General features: G+C 38.3%; 2 protein-coding genes across 2 annotated transcripts in view; both read right to left on the bottom strand.

Annotated features, from left to right (window-relative positions):
- Positions 1-1,543: 1,543 nt before the first annotated feature.
- Positions 1,544-15,074, bottom strand: AS3MT (arsenite methyltransferase; the record flags this gene model as incomplete). Its single annotated transcript, XM_081075412.1, is given in 8 exon segments — positions 1,544-1,750; positions 1,866-1,879; positions 11,938-12,048; positions 12,460-12,469; positions 13,528-13,559; positions 13,562-13,677; positions 14,588-14,703; positions 15,027-15,074. Coding segments are annotated over 8 exon segments (555 nt in total). The 3' UTR covers positions 1,544-1,642.
- A 387-nt stretch (positions 15,075-15,461) lies between these two features.
- The window catches only part of BORCS7 (BLOC-1 related complex subunit 7), a 31,480-nt gene continuing 26,446 nt past the window's right edge, over positions 15,462-20,495 (bottom strand). The window contains exons 5-6 of the mRNA XM_081074267.1: positions 19,925-19,945; positions 15,462-19,392 (exon numbers count right to left, since the gene is read on the bottom strand). Coding sequence (XP_080930393.1) covers positions 19,341-19,392; positions 19,925-19,945 — 73 coding nt within the window. The 3' untranslated portion in view covers positions 15,462-19,340. The remainder of the gene's footprint in view (positions 19,393-19,924; positions 19,946-20,495) is intronic.

Below are 20,495 nucleotides of genomic sequence, written 5' to 3' on the forward strand. Positions count from 1 at the left end.
AAATAGTTAAATAATTATTTATGGCATTTTTCTGAGCAAAACATATCTACTTTAATTTTATATTGTCTAATACCTATCTCTTCTAGATTCTGTCATACAATTCTTGAAATATATTTTTATTGGAAAATCATGTATTAAATGTTATTTTTAGGAAAAACGCAACGTGAATCTCTATATTCCAGCCCAATTTTATCACCCAACATCTTTTTGGGGGAACTGAGAATTCAGAATGACAAGTGAAAGGCTAATAATACCTCCTTCCCCTAAATTGAGAAGAGCCTAAGTCAAATAACGAGAACACCCTTTCTTTTCATCATTTCCCTTCCAGTAGGACCACCTTGCGTTCATGGGCAGTGAAGTATGCTTAATCCCAGCTGTACTAGTCTAACTAATGCTGTCACTAAATTAGGTTATGACTGGGCAAACACTGAACTCTAAAACCAAGAAAGCACTGTTCAGAATCAAGGTCAGAGAGTCAAATAGGGTTTAAAAGATACCACCCTGTCCTTCCCTTGATCTGTAGTAGTAAGTCAGGGTCTCTAGCTGAACCCACTTTGTAATCTGAGAATTTCTCCATTTTTAAGAGCTGTATTAAAGGAGTTTGTCCCTGCAGAATCCATTCCAATGTTTTACAAGGCCTAAAAATTCTCTTACCCCTAATCAAAAATGTCTTGGACCATGCTAGCGCCCCCTTGTGTTTGCGCACTGAGCTCAGAGCAACTGGTTGAAATTTTCCGATTAAAACTGTTCATTGCTTGAAGGCTGTTATTTTGAAATGAACTATCAGCTCCTGATGACAAGGCTCATCTTTCTACGTCCTCCAACAAAGTCTTCAAGTACAACTGATTTAGTTAATAATTCTTGAGGCTTTCCTTGATGTTCGTCATTTCTAATGATGTAATCAACCTTGAAATATTCCTCAAATCTTTAACTATGGAAACTAGAACTAAATCTAATATTTTCCTGAGGTGCCTTATAAAGGAAAAGAAAACCCACCAATCTCCTAGCTCTTCTTTTAAAAATTATCAAACTCTTTTCCTGATCTGGTTAGGATTTACTATAGATAGTCATTACATTGTCATATATTAGAGTTAAGAGAGATCAAAAAAAATTATTCGTTTTCTTCTTTCAACTGAAAAGATTTTTTTAAGTGTTTGATTTAACAGCACAGTTAAGAGTACTCCTACTAAATTTGATTTGGCAATCTTTTGGCATGATTAGCACAATTTCTGTAGGACCTTTGTTTAATGAGCAAACATGCTGAAAAGTCTAAAAGGTGCTATGCACGTCAGAGGGAAGATGTTTTTCCTGAGACCCTCTGCCAACTGTAATTTCTGAAGCCTTTCTTACCCATTGGTCAGGCCTTAGACTGCTTCTCAGTTCCATTTCTGACCACTAAGTGGCACCAGAACTTTGAATTAAGAGAGAACAAGTGCTTACCTCATCTGTAGGTCATATGCTGTGAACCCTTCATTAATACCTTCTAAAAATATTTCATTTCTTTTTATCGATGCTCTAGAATGTGGTGCCTTTTTGCTATTTATTCTTTCTTATGGTCTGTGCTATGGAGAAGAGCAGGTTAAAAGACATATGTAACTCATTCCTTAGCCTGCTGCCCAATGTCTTCAGGTCAGCTATAGTTTTAGCAGCTTTCCTTTGTGCCACAGCAGCCTCTAGCAACATCAGGGGAACATCGGGACTTCATATTTTCAGACTCTTCTGCAAGCTTGAATGGGTCTGTGATTAGGTCCTGTCAAAAAGCAAACCAAAATGAAAGGACAACTTAAAGGTCTTTTGATGAACCCAAACACTAATATTTTAGTTTGATTTAGGTTGGTTTACATACAAGGGAAATAAAATTTTACAGTTCCCTGGGGTCCTGAGAGTAGCATTAGTCAATCAGTTATAAAGGTGGCCATGTTCTCCTGAAGATTTTAATCAAGTTATTACCATTTCCAAGGTAAGCTTCATTTAAAGCTTCTTAAAGGTAGTCGCTATTGAGATTCCCATTTGTATGTACCTTTCAGCCTTTTGAGGTACTAAAACGCTGAAAATTTCTTCCCTTCCCTTACTCTAATCTCCAGAAACATGTATGCAAGACAAGGGGGTAAATCAGGGCCATCATTAGCAATTGCTGATGTTAATTAAGATGTTGAGATTGCCAACAACAGCCAGCAAGATCTCAGGGCAAAATAAGTGGAGTTTTTGAAAGACAGGACAGCAGTCTATTTTTCCTCCTTTCTGCTCCAAATGGGATGCCTCCAACAGCAGTGCCAGTGGGGCCAATGCAAAATCCGGCACAGAGGAAATCAAGACCATGAACAAGCCACTGTAAGTAATGAAAATGGATTCATTAAGCACATATTTACACTCTTACTATTTATTGCTGGTCACTGCAAACAGAAGGGTACACAGCACCGGTATAGACCCAACATTCATGAATGACAGTCTTATGGCCCACTCCCTTTACTGAAGTAACTTACTGGTGGCTGGCCTCTGTCTTCCTGGCTCTGGGTTCCCTAATAGGCTGATTAGCATCCAACAAGGTATCTCCAAGCCTGGAAGAGGGCTGGCTATGCTGGTTGCTCTTTCCAGGCCTTCACATCCATTGTATTTCCTCTTCTCAATGCACTGGAATTCCTGGTTAGAAGAGTTAGCCTCTCCTTTTTTTTCACCCAGAAAAATGATTTTCCATACTCTGCTTCTCACTCCATGTCCTTTCTACCAATAGCAGACAGTGATACTAAATGACTTCCAAATGCATGCTCCCAGCCCTAAAAAAGATTTCAAGACTTGAAGGAAATAAAAGGTGAGACATCTTAATGAGTGGTCCTTTCCAGCACCAATATCCTGTGATTCTATGCAAAGTATAAATATGGAGAGGTAGTAGAGCATATTGGGCAAGAATGTCAGCTCCAGAATCAGACATGGGTTCAAATTCACTGCTTTCTAGCTGTGTGACCTTAGATTAGTAAATCAATCTCTCTGAGCCTCAGTTTCTTCATCTGTAAAGTGATGATCATAAGAGTCATAGTGAGGACTAAATGACATGATGCCTTGAACACATTAACTGTTCAATAAAGGCTAGATCCTCTGCAATATTACTACTGTTGTTCATGTGTTACTACTACTACTATTAGCTGAAGCAAGACAATACATAGCACAAATCCTCTTGGTGTCATTTCAGATGCTGCAGTGTTATGATAATGTAGTTCTTTTAATGGGAAAACATACTTTGCATGTCAGAATTAAAAAAGAAGGGGGAGTCAAATATATGGTGATGGAAGGAGAACTGACTCTGGGTGGTGAACACACAATGGGATTTATAGTTGATGTAATACAGAATTGTACACCTGAAATTATGTAATTTCATTAACAATTGTCACCCCAATAAATAAATTTAAATTAAAAAAAAAATTTCATTCACTATCATTCAAGTTATAGCTCTTTAAAAAAAAAAAAAAAAAAAAAGAAGAAGGGGGAGAAGAGAGACGAAAGAAAAAGACAAAGGGCTCTCCAAGTCATTCTGGAGTCATCCACACCTTTCATTCCTCTCTGTTGCAGCAACCGATGGGAAGATGTAAGTATAAGCTGATCCCTGCACGCTGCCTGCCCATGCCATAATCAAGGGTTTATCATAAAGGTCTGCCATAAAAAAGATATGCGTGTCCTCCCACAAGGGCACAGGGTTATATATCTAGGACACACCAGCTGTTTCATTATTTAAATCTTCCTTCAGTGTCAATTATTTCTATTTCAAAAACTTGGAACTGTTTTAAAGACACTGGCACATCTGCAGGCTGAAAGCAATAGGCAGAATAGAAAGACTGTTGGGATAAACCAGTTCAAATGTGTAGAGTGTTACTATGCATATCTGAGGTGAAGACCCTCTTGCATATGACCCGCGTGCACACTAGGAGAGCAACGCTGGAAGGAAATGGTCTTCTGCAGAAGCAAACTCAGTTACCGACATCTTTTACAGCCAGAGTATGCTAGAATATTGTGGCTGGAGGAAGGACTTCCTTTACTTGTAACCTGAAATCTCCTGACAGCTTTTAGGGCCTGTTTTCAGGAAACCAGGTTCCAGGAAAATTCAAATTATGAAAACATTTCGAAATAAACATTGATTCCAATCTGGAAGGGTTTTTTTTATAATCAATGAACTCCCAAGCATTTCAAAATACCCATAACACATTTGTGAAATATTTGATGGACTTCAAAGTCCAAAGTCAAATTTCTCTGCTTTCTAAAAAAATCACTGTCTTAGAAAAACAGAAGAGTAACAACAGCAGACTGCTCAAGAATTTAATCAAGCAAAGAAAGTAAATCACTCTTCAGCTCTGGAGGTGATTTCTATGCTTAACTTGGGCTTGATTCATGCTGATAATCATGATCAAACAAGAACAGATAAGCTTTTTTGCTCTGGGATTATTGTCTCTTGTGTTCAGTTAAACTTTCTCAACTACAAATTTACCATTTTTTAGAGTGATCTCTAAACTTTACTTTTTTTTTTTCTTTCTTTTTTAAGGAGGGCACAGCTCACAGTGGTCCATGTGGGGACTGAACCGGCAATCTTGGTGTTCTTAGCACCACGCTCTAACCAACTGAGCTATCCAGCCACCCCTAAGCTTTACTTTGAAAGACTGCTTATGAGGTAACAAAAGAAGGAGAAAAAGGCACGAATTACTTGGGTATCAATGTATGCTCAATGTACCCAAACTTACTACAAAATACAAGCAACAGAAAGCAAAAATTCAAGGAGAGAGATTACAGAACTTCTGAAGCCAGGAGAGATGGTATGTGGGAGAATGATGGAAGAATCCTGTGAAGATGGTCAGAACTCAAACACTTAGAACACAGTCCCAAGCAACCAAGAATTTATTATTAAGATAATAATTATTAAGATTATTAAGATAAGTACAAATTCATACTTATAATGACTTCTATCGCTGAAGTATGTATTCTGTGCCAGGCATTGGACTACCATTTTACATTTTTCATCTCATTTGATCCTCACAACCTGTGAGGGAAATGTGATCATTACCTCCCCATTCTACATGAGGAAGCTTAGGATTTAGGGAGCTCAGGTAACCTACCCAAGATGGTAAGTAAGGGGCAGAGCCAAGATCTGAACCTCGTCTATCTGACTGTAAGGCCAGTGTACTTAATCCGCAGACTTTGTCACCATCCTGCCACAGCAACGTCAGCATCTTGTTTCCCTGGCTTCCAACATTCAGTGCCTTCAGGTGCATCTCCATCGTGACTTTGGTGAATGTTAGCCAAAAGAGACTTGGCATCCGTCACTACGCCTGTCTAAATATTACAAATTAATGATTGGATTAATAAAATAATTATGATAGCATAAACAGGGGAAAGGATAAAAACACACAAGAGAGAGAAAGCCCAAGATGGAGGCTAGTATCTGTCATCTGTCTTCTACCTATCTGATCGATCTAATATCTACCTGTCTGTCATCTTCATTGGGTAGGTGTGAGAGATGCCATGCGATAAATGGTGATAAAATGCTTTAGAAAATGCTATACCAAGACCTCAATTACTAGAATAATTCTAAATATGAATCAAAAGTATTTTAGAAAATAAGTTCAGAATACAGTACAATACTGGCTCAAATGGTGTTTAATAAATGAAATGGGAAAATTTGAACTAGTTAATATTTGGAAAAATAGTCACCTCAACATTTATGCTAAAGTAAATTCCAGACGGATTACAAATTTAAATATAAAAATAAAGCTATGAAGGTACTAGAAGAATCTTCATGTCCTTGGATTAAGCAATGGATTCTTAGCTATGAAACCAAAAGCACAAGCAATCAAAAAAACATAGATAAATTGTACTTCATCAAAATTAAAACTTTTTATGCATCAAAGGACACTATCAAGATAGTGAAAAAAACAGCACACAGAAAGGGGGACATTTTTGCAAACCATATATCTGATAAGGGTCTAGTATCCAGAATATACGAAAAATTCTTACAACTATATAATAAAAAGACAAACAACCCAACTTAAAAATGGTCATTTGACTAGACAATTCTCAAAAAAAAACTATACAAATGGTCAACAAGCATATGAAAAGATGCTTAACATCGTTAGTTATTAGGGAAATATAATCAAAACCACAATGAGGTACCACTTCACACCAACTAGGATGGCGACAATCAAAGCAAAACAGAAAATAACAGTTGACAAGGACATAGAGAAATGGAACCCTTGTATATCACTGGTAGGAATGTAAAATGGTACAGCCCCTGTGGAAAACGGTTTAGTGGTTCTTCCAAAAGTTAAGCACAGAATTACCATAAAACCCAACAATTCCGTTCCTATGTATAGATCCGAAATAATTGAAAACAAATACTCAACAAAGTACACGAAGTACATATCCATGCATGTCCACAGCAACACTATTCACAGTAGCCAAGACGTGGAAACAACCTAAATGTTTATCAGCTGATGATTGGATCAACAAAATGCGGTATATCCATACCACAGCCAGAAAAAGGAACGAAGTACGGATACATGGATAAACCTTGAAAATATTATGTTAAGTGAAAGAAGCCAGATACAAAAGGCCACAGAGTGTATGATTCCACTTATACGAAACCCCAGAAAAGGCAAATCCAGAGACAGAAAGCAGTTTAGTCCTTGCCAAGGGGCGGGGATATTGGGGAATAACTGCTTAATGGGTATGGGGTTATTTTTGGGGGGAGGGAGGTAATGAAAGTTTTCTGGAAATAGATAGTGGTGATGACTACACAACACTGTAAATATACTAAAAGCCACTAATTGGATACTTCAAAAGGGTTAAAGTAGTGAATTTTATGTTATGTGAATTTTACCTCAACTTTTTAAAAATACTAAAAGTGGGGGCCGGCCCGGTGGCTCAGGCAGTTAGAGCTCCATTCTCCTAACTCCGAAGGCTGCAGGTTTGATTCCCACATGGGCCAGTGGGCTCTCAACCACAAGGTTGCCAGTTCAATTCCTCGAGTCCCACAAGGGATGGTGGGCTGCGCCCCCTGCAACTAAGATTGAACACGGCACCTTGAGCTGAGCTGCCGCTGAGCTCCCAGATGGCTCAGTTGGTTGGAGCATGTCCTCTCAACCACAGGGTTGCCGGTTGGACTCCCGCAAGGGATGGTGGGCTGTGCCCCCTGCAACTAGTAATGGCAACTGGACCTGGAGCTGAGCTGTGCCCTCCACAACTAAGACTGAAAGGACAACAACTTGAAGCTGAATGGCACCCTCCACAACTAAAATTGAAAGGACAACAACTTGACTTGGAACAAAGGCCTGGAAGTACACACTGTTCCCCAATAAAGTCCTGTTCCCCTTCCCCAATAAAATCTTTTAAAAAAAAAGATATGAAAGAAAATACAGTAGAAAAGAACTCTTAAAATACTCTAAAAGAGTATTTTTTTTAGAGTATACTAAAATACTCTAAAATAAAATATTCTTATCTGTAGTTTCACTTTCTGCGGTTTCAGTTAACCTCAGTCAACCACAGTCCAAAAATATTAAATGGAAAATTTCAGAAATAAACAATTCATACGTCTTAAATTGTGCACCATTCTGAGTAATGAGATAACATCTCTCACTATCCTACTCCATCCCACCCAGGATTTGAACCCTCCCTTTGTCAGCGTATCCATGCCATATACACTACCTACCCATTAATCATTTAGTAGCCTTCTCCGTTATAAGATCGGTTATCAGAGAGAGGGAGAGACCAAATTCACATAACATTTATTACAGTATATGGTTTTAATTGTTCTATTATTAGTTACTGTTGTTATACTCTTACTGTGCCTCATTTATAAATTAAACTATATCATAGGTATGTATGTATAGAAAAAAACATCGTATACATAGAGTTCGGTCATATCCATTATTTCAGGAATCCACCATGGGTCTTGAAACACATCCCCCTGGGGTAAGGAGGATTACTGTAATAGGTAAATATATAGTGTTCACATGGTCTTTCTAATCATAATATCAAAGGCAGAAACCATAAAGGAAATGACTAATAAAAATTGAAACTATTCAGGGGAAAAAAGCAAATCAAAGAAAAAATATTTGCAACATATAGTAGACAATCTCTTATAAAGCAATAAAAAAAGGCAAATACCACCCTAATAGAAAATGGGTAAAGGAATTATAGAGGAAGTTCACAATGGATAAAATATAAATGGTCAATAAATATACCAATATCCTAATCAATTTTGTACAAGAGTAATTCCCTCAGTACCTAGTTGTACTGTTTAGTCTGTGACTTTTCTTAGATGAATGCCTGGGTGGTGCTTTTACTGGAAGTACCTTGTCATCCTTGCCTCAAAAATTGGGTTCCGCCCTTCACGTTTGATCACTGCCAATCTCATGATTCACAACAATAAACTAGAAAGAGTGACTGGTAAGAAACAAAGGATTATTATAACTATATCCAGAATGGCTCAAATTTGGTGATTAGCGGGTATTTCCTGAGTGAGTCTCATTGAGGAAGACTGTCATCTGGAAATCTCCACCTATCTCCTGTTTAATGGCCACCTCCTAAAATTTGGTATCTAATAAAACTTTGAAGTTAGTCAGTGAGTGAATAGAGTGAAATGCCTAGAAAGATAATTGATGGCATGCAAAGAATAAAATCATCTTTATAATACGTATGCTGTTCATCTGCTGAGCGACCCCAGTAGCTGCTTGAGTGCTAGAGGTGAACCATGACTAAATTCTGTTTTTAGGTGACTGTCGTTTTGTTTCTGCAACATTTCGCCTCTTCAAACTCCCTAAGACAGTACCAGCCAAAAGATGCCAAGTTATTTAAATGGAGTAATTACAGGACATGAAAAAGAACTAATTTTTGATGCAAATTTCACATTTAAGATAAATAAAAATTGCTATAACTTCTGGCATTCTATCTATTCTTACCTTTGCTCCAGAGACCTTTTCTTAACCTTGCATTGCTTCTCACTTTTCTGGTATTGGTGTTTGAGGTGTGTGTGTGTGTGTGTGTGTGTGTGTGTGTGTGTGTGTGCGCGCGTGCACGCACATGTTGAACCATTAAGTTACAGACACTAGGACATTTTACCCTTAAATATTTCAGCATGCATCTCCTAAGAATAAAATAGTCTCCTACATAACCACAATACTACTATCACACCTAAGAAAAATTCTTATGGGAAGCATTATTAGACATCAGATTAATGGAATTATAGAGAAGCAGGATAGAAAAGAATAGGAGTAACGCATAATAGTATTTCAGTTGTTTAACTGTATCATGGAATTAAGGAATTGTTACTGTTTAATGATGACGCATTGATATTTCTACTACTCTTTGTAGAGTGGGTTTTGTTTTCTCAAAATGGAAAAGTACAGGATTTGGAATCAGATACCTGGGTTCAAATTCTGGCTCTGTTATTTATTACATGGTTAAACTTGATTAAGTCACCAAAATTCTTTGAGATACAGTTTACTCCACTGTAAAAGTAGGGATAATAAAACCTATCTTGCAGAATTTTTATAAAGGTTAGCAACAATAAAACAAAACGTGTTCATACTAGGAACTCAGTAAACAGAAGATACTGAGTTATTTTTTCCAAAGGTGGAAGGACTGACTGTTTCCCTCCTCTGATTGTTTTTGGTTCAAATGGCATCTTCAGCTTTCTTAAATGCTTTCTGGTGCAGTGGAACCATTAACGCTTTTTCACTGATACACTGCCCCGTGATGTACCGCCTGCTCCAATGGATTCACAGAATCAGAGAGGGAAGGGCCTTTGAATCCATTGCTCTGGTCTGGTGGCTTTCAACAAAACATTTTTAATAGCAGACTTATTTTCTTAAAGTCTCATTTAAAACACTAATATTTACTATGTGTCAGGCACTGTTTTACATAACTCCAATATATGAAGGGATAAAAGCAGTTTATCTGACGGGAGCAAGGGTTGTATAGCCCAGTGTTCACTCCTGGTTCCCAAGGTGTGAGCCCTTTACATGTTTCCCAGGCACCTTAGGACTCATAGAAATACACTTTAAAAACACTAGTCCAAAGCACTCATTTTAGTGATGAATAAAGTGAAGCTCAGAGATCAGTTTTCTACATCTGTCTCTGAGGAGCAATGAGTGTCCATTCTTGCACTGCCGCCAAAGAAAAACTGATTATGACAATGGTCAATTCCATTTGGAAATAAGCATGAAACTGGCAGCAGGGTCACAATATCATGTCATGCCACTCATTAGTAAAACTTCTGGGTGTTTTTCTTCTATTGAGACTAAAGTGGCATTTCTTAATATGTGTTCTTCATGCACCTTTCAGGTAGGTGAAATTGTTGAAGTGGATGAGGAAACAACAGCAATCTTGAAAAATTCACAATTTCCCCAAGATTTTTTGATCAGATCAATTGGAGAGAAGTTGCCAACATGTGGAGGCTGTTCTGCTTTAGAATCAAAAGTTTGTTTGGCTTTCCATTCCCTACCCTCAGACAACCATTTAAAAAATCATTATGCTTGCCACAGACTGCTAAAGCAAGAAACAAATCATTATTCTTTTAGTAGGCCACCATAAATTATTTCTAGCATATTTGTATCTATGAAATGATTAGCATTAATTTCATAACTTCATTTTTCCAATCCTTACAGTAAATCAGTGATTCCTAACTTGCTGCACCCATGAATGGACTTCATGGCATCTGTGAACCCCTTAAAATTATATGTATATGTGTGTATTTTCTCAGGAAAGGATGTACTGAAAGGATATGGTATTAGTTAAAACATAGGTCCTATAAATAGAGGACCTGAGTGTCCCCCCAAGGTCTAGAAAGTCATGGTTAAAATTGAGGACGCTAGCTAATGGTCTCTGGGAACCATTCTTCAGGACAGTCACCAGTGTAGTGGTCCCACCCAGCTGCAATCATAATATTCATGTATGGTATTAGGTCACATTCTGGAAAGTACTATACTATGTAAGCAAAAAGGCATTAATGATAAATTACAAAATAGCCTTTTAGCTCCAAATTAATCTTACAATGATCTGCTACTAGAATAATAACTACTACTAATGTTCAAAAGGCACTTTACAATTTTTTTAATTTATTACATCAACAAATTAGAAACAACCTAAGCGATCGCCAGTAGAGAAATGGTCAAATAAAGTATAGGTACAGCTGTACCTACACAGTTGTATAACACAAACATTTACAGCATATTTAAAATTTTTAGGCTTGGAAAATATGCTAAATAAAATTAGAATACTAAATTCTATATAGAGCATGCCCCAATTTTATTACACACACACACAGAGGAAAAAAAAAAACAACCCTAAAAGAATATATCTTAAAATGTTCAAAAGGTTATTGCTGGGCTATCTGATTAGTAGTAATTTTGTCTTTTATTTTTTGTATTCCAACTTTTTAACAATATTGATTTATTATTGAATAGTAAGAAAAAAGCTCATATAACTTATTTTAAAGGTACGAATTTTGATTTCATAGTGACTGACCACACATTAGCATTTATCTCCTCAACTTCCAGAGACTCCATGAAAATGACAATAAAGGAATAAACAACACAATAATGATGAGATCATTAAGGAGATTAAAAGGACATCAGTTCTGAACAGCTGCCCTCATTTCTACACTACAGTTTTCAAAGTATTTTTCACATTCATTATCTCACTTAGTTTTCATAAAAGCCTATAAGCAGATTGTAGTATTATCTACATTTTACAATTTGGAAAACAATGATTGGGCGAGATTCATTACACTGTCCAAGGTCACACCAGGACAAGCGGCAGAGGAGGAATGGAACCTAAGCTTCCGGACTTAATCCATGTGTTCCCACATCACAAAGCCTCATCCTGGATATTAGCAGAATTGAGTTCTGTACATGACAAGTACCTGCCTTAAAATAACATAACAAAACAAAAAACACCTACCCCATAAAATTTTGTGTGTCCTGATTTCTTCTGGCAATTCAAGGCTAGCACAGACGTCACTGAAATATAGCTCCCCACCAAGCAGACACAGCAGAATTAGTTTAAACAAGGCTAAAGATTACATTTGTCCCAGATAGCAAAAAAAGGAATGAGGTGATAAAATCAATTTTAAAAACCATTGGAAGTGCTTGAGCTGACCCTCTGTGAACAAATAACAGCTGCCTGCCTAGTTACAATCAATAGACAAGTATCAAGATTTCTTTTTCAGTATCCTACTTGACAGGTAATAAAATAGCTTTACAAGAGTGTCTCTCTCCTAAATAAAGATACTCAGGTTACCTAAATGTTGAGCTCATCTGAAGCAAATGCAGCCCTCAGGTTGTTGTATAACTAACAGAAGAAGTAAATAGCATTCATACATTCTTCTCCCTTAAAAATTATATAACATTTTGTAATGCTGTTATTTACTTTTATAATAACAAACACCTGTTCAGTGACAGTCGTGATTCTCAGATTTATTACCTTTTGCAACCTGAGAGGAAACAGAATCCATACCTAGATTATTCCTGCCACTCCCCTTTTGTGACGCCCTTTCCCATTTTAGTGGATAAATGAAGAGAGTTTGAGCTCTCTTCTCAAGGAGGCAAGAACAGGACAGGTCCCACCTGCTCTCACTGATGTTTAAAGATCACTTGTCTCCCTCTTCCCCTCATCTTTAGCACTCAATATACCTCCTGCAGTACTTGTGGTTTATCAGGCACAAGGTTAATGACACCAGTTGGTCTAAAAAAGAACAGATAGAACGTCAAGAAAATCTGCACACTACTCAGAGAGCTTCAACTCCTTTTAGTCCCTGTAGATTGCTCCCACCATTTTCTCAAAGCTACACCCTTCTTTCTGCCTCCCTCCTCTCTTCCTCACACTCAACTTTTTCCCCAAGATGAGGGAGATGGACAGAGTGTTTAAAATCCAAATAAACTGCCAGAAAGTTTGAGTGCGCAGAAAAACCTATCAGGCACGCTTGTCTTTGCCCTGATGTTTGCCATACAAAATGACCGGTGACCAGATGCTTGCTGCACAAGGCATTTCTTAGGCCACATGTAGACAGAATAAGTTCCTCAAGGCAGTTAAGACTGTCACTTGGGCACGATTTGACAACAACGCAAAGAAAAAAAGAGAAACACAGGCTGTAATTTGCTATGAAAATAATATGAACGGTCACAGGTCAGTGTGTATTGTATGCTGGTCTTGCTGGTCTTTGGGGCTCTTTGGCTTATGGTTACGTTTAAAGTTCTCTCTTGGGCTAGTGTGTTTTGTGGCCATGAACTGAGTGGCTCCTAGAGGTCAGCTCTTTCCCTGTATTAAGTCATGCCAGGTTTAGTTTAACACCCTCAATGAGAGTCAATTCAGCAAAAAGTGGTGACATTTGTGTGTTCAGTAGGAAATGGGCTGTATTCATAAGAGTAAGGATGGAATACAACATAACAATATCAGCCTTCTTCAATTCTCCTTGAAGAGTCACAAAGGAAACTTTATCTCTAAAAGACTGCCTTTGAGAATGTTTTCCTGTCCTCCAAATCATTGCCTCACCTGACTTTCTGTCACATCTATTTCAGTGACTGTCCCTTCTCATCAATTATCTGACTAAGTGCATAGCAATCTCTGCCACTTTCACTATCCAGGTCCAAAATGCAGCAGTTTTCCAGACACTCAGGGATGATCAGATCACAGTCATAATACCTTGGAAATAGAAAATACATATACATATTTTTTTCCCTCTAGGTACTAGAAGATATGGAACCACTAAATCTTACAAATTCTTCCTCCCTTTCTTCCTCCTTCCCTCCCTCCCTCCTTCCCTCCCTCCCTTCTGTCCTTCCTTGCTTCCTTCAGACAATTTCAATTTGGGTGTTTAATCGCCCCCACTAAACTGCAAGCTCCAGGAAGGCTGGGCCTCTTATCTGCTTTGTTTCCCAGTGGTACGAAGACAAATAAACCATCTAAAATATCAGGCATTAGCTGAGCATCTAAAGCAGACCCAGGACTGTGCTAGTTATTGAAGAAAAAAAATGTAGGACAAGATTTCTACCCCCTCGGTGTACTTAACTGGGGTGGTACAACACGAGTACAGAAAACACTTTCCATGATTGAATGACACGCTGAGTGGCATAGGCAGTAAGTGTAGTTACTGGTTTGGAGAAGGGGGTGCTCAAGGATTGGAGAATCTTCTCCAAGTAGGCAGGACATCAGAGAAGTAATGGATGGGCACGATTTGGAAGGTAGAAAGGAGAGGGAAGGCATTCCAGATTGGTAACTGCATGCTGGGCAGTTCGTATGGCAGGAGGAAGGGTAAAGGTCTGGCTAGAGCAGTAGAGTGTATCAGAGGGCACCAAGGTTGGTTAGGAAGGGAAGGCCAAACTACGGGACAGTCTTGAACATCAGGTCCACGGCGTGTGAATGTATCCTGTGAGCCAAGGGAGTGCGGGTGGGGGAGTCATTGGAAGTTCTCAGAGCAGTAGGGTGATCAGTGCTGTGCTTATATTTCTATGTATGATAGACAAGGCAGGCTGCGGGGCTTGGAGGTGACGGGTTCATTCGCTAATGACGCTATTGTCTGGGGTCTTCATGGGGGCAGCACAAGGCCCTCTACACCAAGGCTACTTCCTCACGTACCTTCTTCAGGGCTTCCTCCCATTTAGGCTTGGGGGCCGGCCTGGCTGCAGTGACACAGGCATTGGTCTGGAGGTCCGCTGATTTCTTCTCTACCTGCCCATTAGAGGTCTGATCCAGGGGCCAAGGGCTGGGTGAGTTGGAGAGATTAGAAATGCTGGAGCTGGTGTCCGAAAACCAGTCCCCCCACCCTCCCATCTAGGCCTGGCTGCCTTTGCTCTCTGCAAAACTCTAAACCCAGACTCTGCTCTGCCCTACCCCCACCCCAGGGATCCTGGAGGGCAAGGGCTCCATCTGGGCCTTCTGAGGTCTAAGGCTCCCACTCAGCCCAGGTTGTACCTTTGGCCTTTCCCTACCCTCTCACCTGCAAGTCCTTCCAGATCTGTAGTTGCAGGGGCTGGGAGGGTGCTGGCCACTACCTGGAGGGGAAAAGGTAGCTTAAAGGAGAGGGTGCTGAGCACAGACATGGCGGAAGGGGTGCACTGGGCTAGGAGTGGGTTAGGACGCAGGCTGAGAGCACTAGGGGTGGTGGTGGAGAAGGGGTTAAGGAAAGGGGCTGGGGGCCTGGGCAGGGAGGTGAGGAGCTGCACACTCACTGTCTCCAGGTCTCCCCATCAGCCAGCTCCCAAGGCTGAGTGCACACCAGCCCCACCCAAGGGAAGGAAGGCCTGAACCCCCGGGGTTCCAAGACAGATGCGGCCTCTGCATGCTAGAGGTGCACAGCCCACGTGAGGCTGCAGGAACCCACGTTCCAGCCAGATGCAGCGGCGCAGTCTCACCTCGTGCTCCGCTCCTCTTGGGCCCAATGTTATCTTGGCTATCTTTAGTCGTTGATCAAGAGAGGCTATTACTATGAATTGCTATCTTCCTTTATTGCTCACCATGATTTTCATTTTGTAAATCTCATGTTCTGACTTAAATGAACACCCACATACGAGTATATAATGATGTCTGCACAGTTTGGGAATGATATCACCTTTTCTCAATCTATTTTTTAAAGTCAGGTTTATTGAGATACAATGTACATTTGTAAAATTCACCTTTAGTGTACATTTCTGTGAATTCTGATAAACATATACCTCACCACAATCAAGGCTTAGAACAATTCCCTCACCCAAAAAAGTTTCTTCTTGTCTCTTTGTACTAAAAGCCCCTCTGTCGGGAAAGAATGTCCAAACCTATGGAAAAGTTTTTTAAGAGTTTATTTAAGCCAAGGTTTTGAGGACCTGCCCAGAAGCAAGATTCAACAGATTGAGAAAATCCTCCAAAGAATGGAAGTTCTGAGTTCCTTCTATGCATTTATAATCAAAGGAGAAAACATAAGGAAGGTACATGAAATCCACTGGTGGTACATTTAAGGAGGCAGGAGAAAGCAAAGGAGGGAAATCTCTAGAATTGTGTAAAAAGCAAAATGGAGAAACCTTCTTCTTTTCCATGTGTGGGTAGGGCATAGGTATAGTTAACATTTACAGCACATGGAGGTGGTATGCGGGCAACGAGATAACAAGGACAGGTTCTGTGGGCTTGTGCCTTGGTGCCTGCAGTTGTGCCTTCGAGGGGCCTGGAGAAGAAAATAACTCTGACATTTCAAAGGTATGTTATCCTAGATGCATGAGAACAACGGACAGGGCTCTTAAGGCCTGGGAGGGACTACCCGCTATGACCTGCCCAGTTAGGAATTTATGATCAAGCCATCTTTTGTGGTTATTTTCTGTCACTGAGCTTATCAGGCCTGCCAAGTGCCCCCTTCCACCCCCACCCCTAGCCTGTCAAGTTTCACTCATACCTTGTCCCACCACCAAAACAACCATAGATTTGTTCTTTCTTTTCCAAAATGTCATAGAAATGGAATGGATACGATACATAGCCATTCTCAGTCAATTCCGAATTGTATTTAGGGAAGCAATTTTGCTCAGTTCATTCTTAAACTCTAGCAATTTTTTTATCAATTCACGTGTCCACTAGGTATTATTTCATCTTGCAGAAAGTTGCATTTATTTATTTTTCTTCCATCTTTATATTTGTATATATACTTTCCTTTTGTGGTTATAATAAGCATATCTGGTCATCAGGATAATAAAGAGATATGGGATTCCAAGTGAAAGGATGTCTAAATGGAAGGTTTACTAAAATATACTCATTTTTAAATCTCATCTGCCAATAACAATCTCCTCTGATGTCAATTAGTTGTTAAATATTAAAAGGAAGGTGTTGTATTTATATTTTCTTAGCAAATTACACCCATGGAAAAAATCCTTGTTGGAATATTTTTGTAAGTTAGAATGTTTCTAACTATGAAGTGTGTAAAAATAAGTGTTTTTATAAGTATCAGGCTTTTGGCAATCATATAATGATGAAAACACTCCTAAATATTAGTTTTCAAAATTTTCCATAAAATTTATTCCTTTAGAAAAGCAGTCCCTTTCTCACCCATTGTTAAAATGGTATCTTTATCTTGAAGAGATAGGAAAGGGCTCTATCATTCCCACTTGTTCACTTGGGCGTGCTTTGTTATATTATCTCCAATTTGTGGTTATTCACAAGAATCACTTGATAAATCTTAAATCCACTTGAACCACAAACCAATAAAATGATATAAAGCAAACCAGCATCAACTTAAATTGAATTACTACCAGTTTTCCCTCAGGTATCTAATGCGCAGGGCTGATTTTGGACCAAACTGCTTGTGACCATCATTCATTTTGACTGGTCAGGGCCTCAGCCACAGTTTTTTGCTTTGTTTGTTAATCTCACCCCTGCTAAACGACAGGTATGCTATGCAGATCAGCACGCCACACAGACCAAATTAGAGCTCTCATATCAAGCCATATTTTAAATATTAGTAAAAGCTAATTTTTTCTTAAAAAATAAACATACATAAAAATTTTCATATTTTCTTCCCTTACCTCCAAGGATGGCCTTGTGTATCCCCCACACACCCCACCTTGGAAGCTACTGGCCTGACAATTCCAGGATAGTTCATTAAGGCAGATTTGGGCTCCATACACAGAACCATCTTTCAAGGACAGCTTTCCCAAATGGCCAGCCTCCCTAAGTAAAGGATTCCCCAAACACTGGAAGCACTCACGCAGAAGCTGCATGTGTACTTGCCAGAGATGCAGAGCTGAGGCAGAGGGACTGGATTCAGTCACTTCCAAGATCCTAAATTGCTTCTTCATATTTGTTCCAACATGATGAAAAAAACTTCGACCATAATCTTTTTTCATCTTAAGTATTTCTTTGGTTCTCGGATGATGAAACTTTTGCTTTCTAAGTTGGCAAACCTTTTTTTTTTTTTAAAATTAGTCCTCGGATTTTCTAAGCAGATAATCCTATCATACGAGAATAACAATTTTGTCTCTTCACTGCTAATAGCTATACTTATTTTTAATGTCTGCCCTAGGTATGGCCACCAGCTAAATGTTGATTAGAAACAGTGATAGTAACATTCTCAGATAACACTTCAAGTATTTTACTCTTAATGTGACATTTGCGGAAAGTTTGCAACCTTTCTTTTTAAGGTAAACTGGGCCTGTTTACATTTAATAATTGTAATAAATGTTTATAGAATAAATGCATTGAGTGAATTCCTTCATATCTTTTTTTTTAAAACCTTAAGTTAACGTGTATATGTACAATGAGGAACAAATATGATTAGTCAACTCGATGATATATAATATGGATTAAACTGGACTCATGTTTTTTCCTTTCAGTGAAAACATTATTTTCTTATGTCAACTTTCTCCCAAACCCTTAGTAAATGAAGAACTGAACTGGAACAAAATAGGGTCCCATTTAAAACTCAAACAAAGTAAAATGTATGCGTTGGTGGTATAGTGGTGAGCATAGCTGCCTTCCAAACAAAGTAAAGACACTGAGACGTGACTATAGACAATGGTAAAGTGATGCCATTTAACAAGATGAATTCAATGAACATAGGTAAATGTCTACAAACATAAGGTTTTCCCCATGGCACAACCCTATACCACAATCACTCACCGGAATCCAACTGTCTTCGTATTTGGCAATAATGTTATACAAGTGAATTTGCTGATCACTGGCAAAATTACAAAATAAACCCAAGGCCATTTAATCAAGAATCTTAAACAACTAAGAAATCCTAGGAATGCAGGTCAAGGCAAGAGTTTGCAGCTGGCCAGATATGATATAATTTGCCTAATTTTCATTTAGGAATTTGCTAAAACAAATAAAATCAGTATCTCCTCTGAGTTACTAGAAAAGAAAACAACAGCTATTGCCTATCACCATTCTGTGACCATGAAATTAAAATAGTTCCTCAATGTATGATTAAAAGAAAAGTTCTTTAAAAATAGTATTTATCATTCATATATGTTCACAATAGAAGATCTATTTCTGAATTGAAAACACCATTCAGTATTTGCTTAAGAATCACCTTCAAACAATATGGTTTTGACATTAAAGTTCTATGGGAAAAACTGAGACATTTTTAAATCTTGATTTAATATAAAAATAATAGAACAACTTAAAAAAACAGAGCAATTTAAAAATTCAATAAGAGCATGGATTAGTCTGATTCAAGAGTGCTTCCAAAATTCAACCACCTAGCTTCTTTTCAGGAGAAATTGTACATCATCCCAAATCTTTTCTACCGTAACTTTTGGAGAAGAAAATGGAAAATCAAACCCACAGCATAAATGGTTGTGCAAGATGTCTTCTCTTCAGCATCAGGGAAAGCCTTCTAATAAGCTGTTCTATTTCAACAGATGATTCAATTGGTCCTGTAGATCAGATGACTGCTCAACACTAGAAATTAGTATAGATGAAAAAGTTGATGTAGAATGAGCAATAAAGACATCTCTGTGCAAATCATTTCTACTTTAATGTATAAGAACAGTTGAAGCTTAATCAAAATTTATACTGGCCGACTAGGGTCCCAGAAGTTTTTAAACTATGAAGAAAAAAGGTTTGTAAAGCCAATTAGTAGTGTAAACTATATTGCAAGGGACATATTTAATCCACTTTAAAAAAACAAGTCTGTTTAATGACTTGAGCACATTTACTCTTAATATTGCCAATGTAAAAAGTTTTCTGTTCCTTAAGGTTGCTCTCTACACCCTGTAACTTTTCGAAAGCCTTTATTAGCAGTGCATGCCTTTGATTTACTGCATGCCTTTGAAATATACCATATCCGTATATCCTAAATGAGCCATCCCAGAGCATATGCCAATTTAAGGGCATCTGTCAACCAGTTCTGCACTGACCCTAGGCCAGCAGAGTAATTCCCCCTAGCCCGCTTCAGTTGGTCACCTACTCCCCTACCTTTGGGGTTACTTACTTTTTCTGAATAGCTTCTTGCCTAAATAAAAAAGAGGAAAATAAACAGAAGAAAACTCAGTGAACTAGCAGAAGTTATTTATGGATATATATATATATATATATATATATATATATGTATATATATATATATATATATATATATATATATATATATATATGCGGAACAAATTTCCAGCTTATGTCACATTCTATATTTCTGTCCATCCTGTCCTAAGCTTGTGCTATTGAACCCCTGTTCAATGTCTGAGTGCAGAGCTGCTGAAAAGATGGATTCTAAACCTAAAGAGGTAATAACACTCTATCATAGAATGTGGGAAGTGGTCAAAAAACTACATACATGATTCAAATTCAGTTTGTGTATGGTGGAGTCAAATGGTCACATACCTGATAGGTACCCACCAAAAGAATGAACATATAGCTATTTAAATATCAAGAGTTGAATTTCCAGTAGGTACAAGTATAATATCAACTACATAAACTATAAAACAAAATAAGATGAAATTATTATTTCATCCAAAATTACAATGGAGAAGGTGTCTCTATATTTCCAAATTTCCTGGATGGTTCAC

This window comes from Rhinolophus hipposideros (assembly GCF_964194185.1).
Source record: "Rhinolophus hipposideros genome assembly, chromosome: 15".
NCBI lineage: Eukaryota > Metazoa > Chordata > Mammalia > Chiroptera > Rhinolophidae > Rhinolophus > Rhinolophus hipposideros.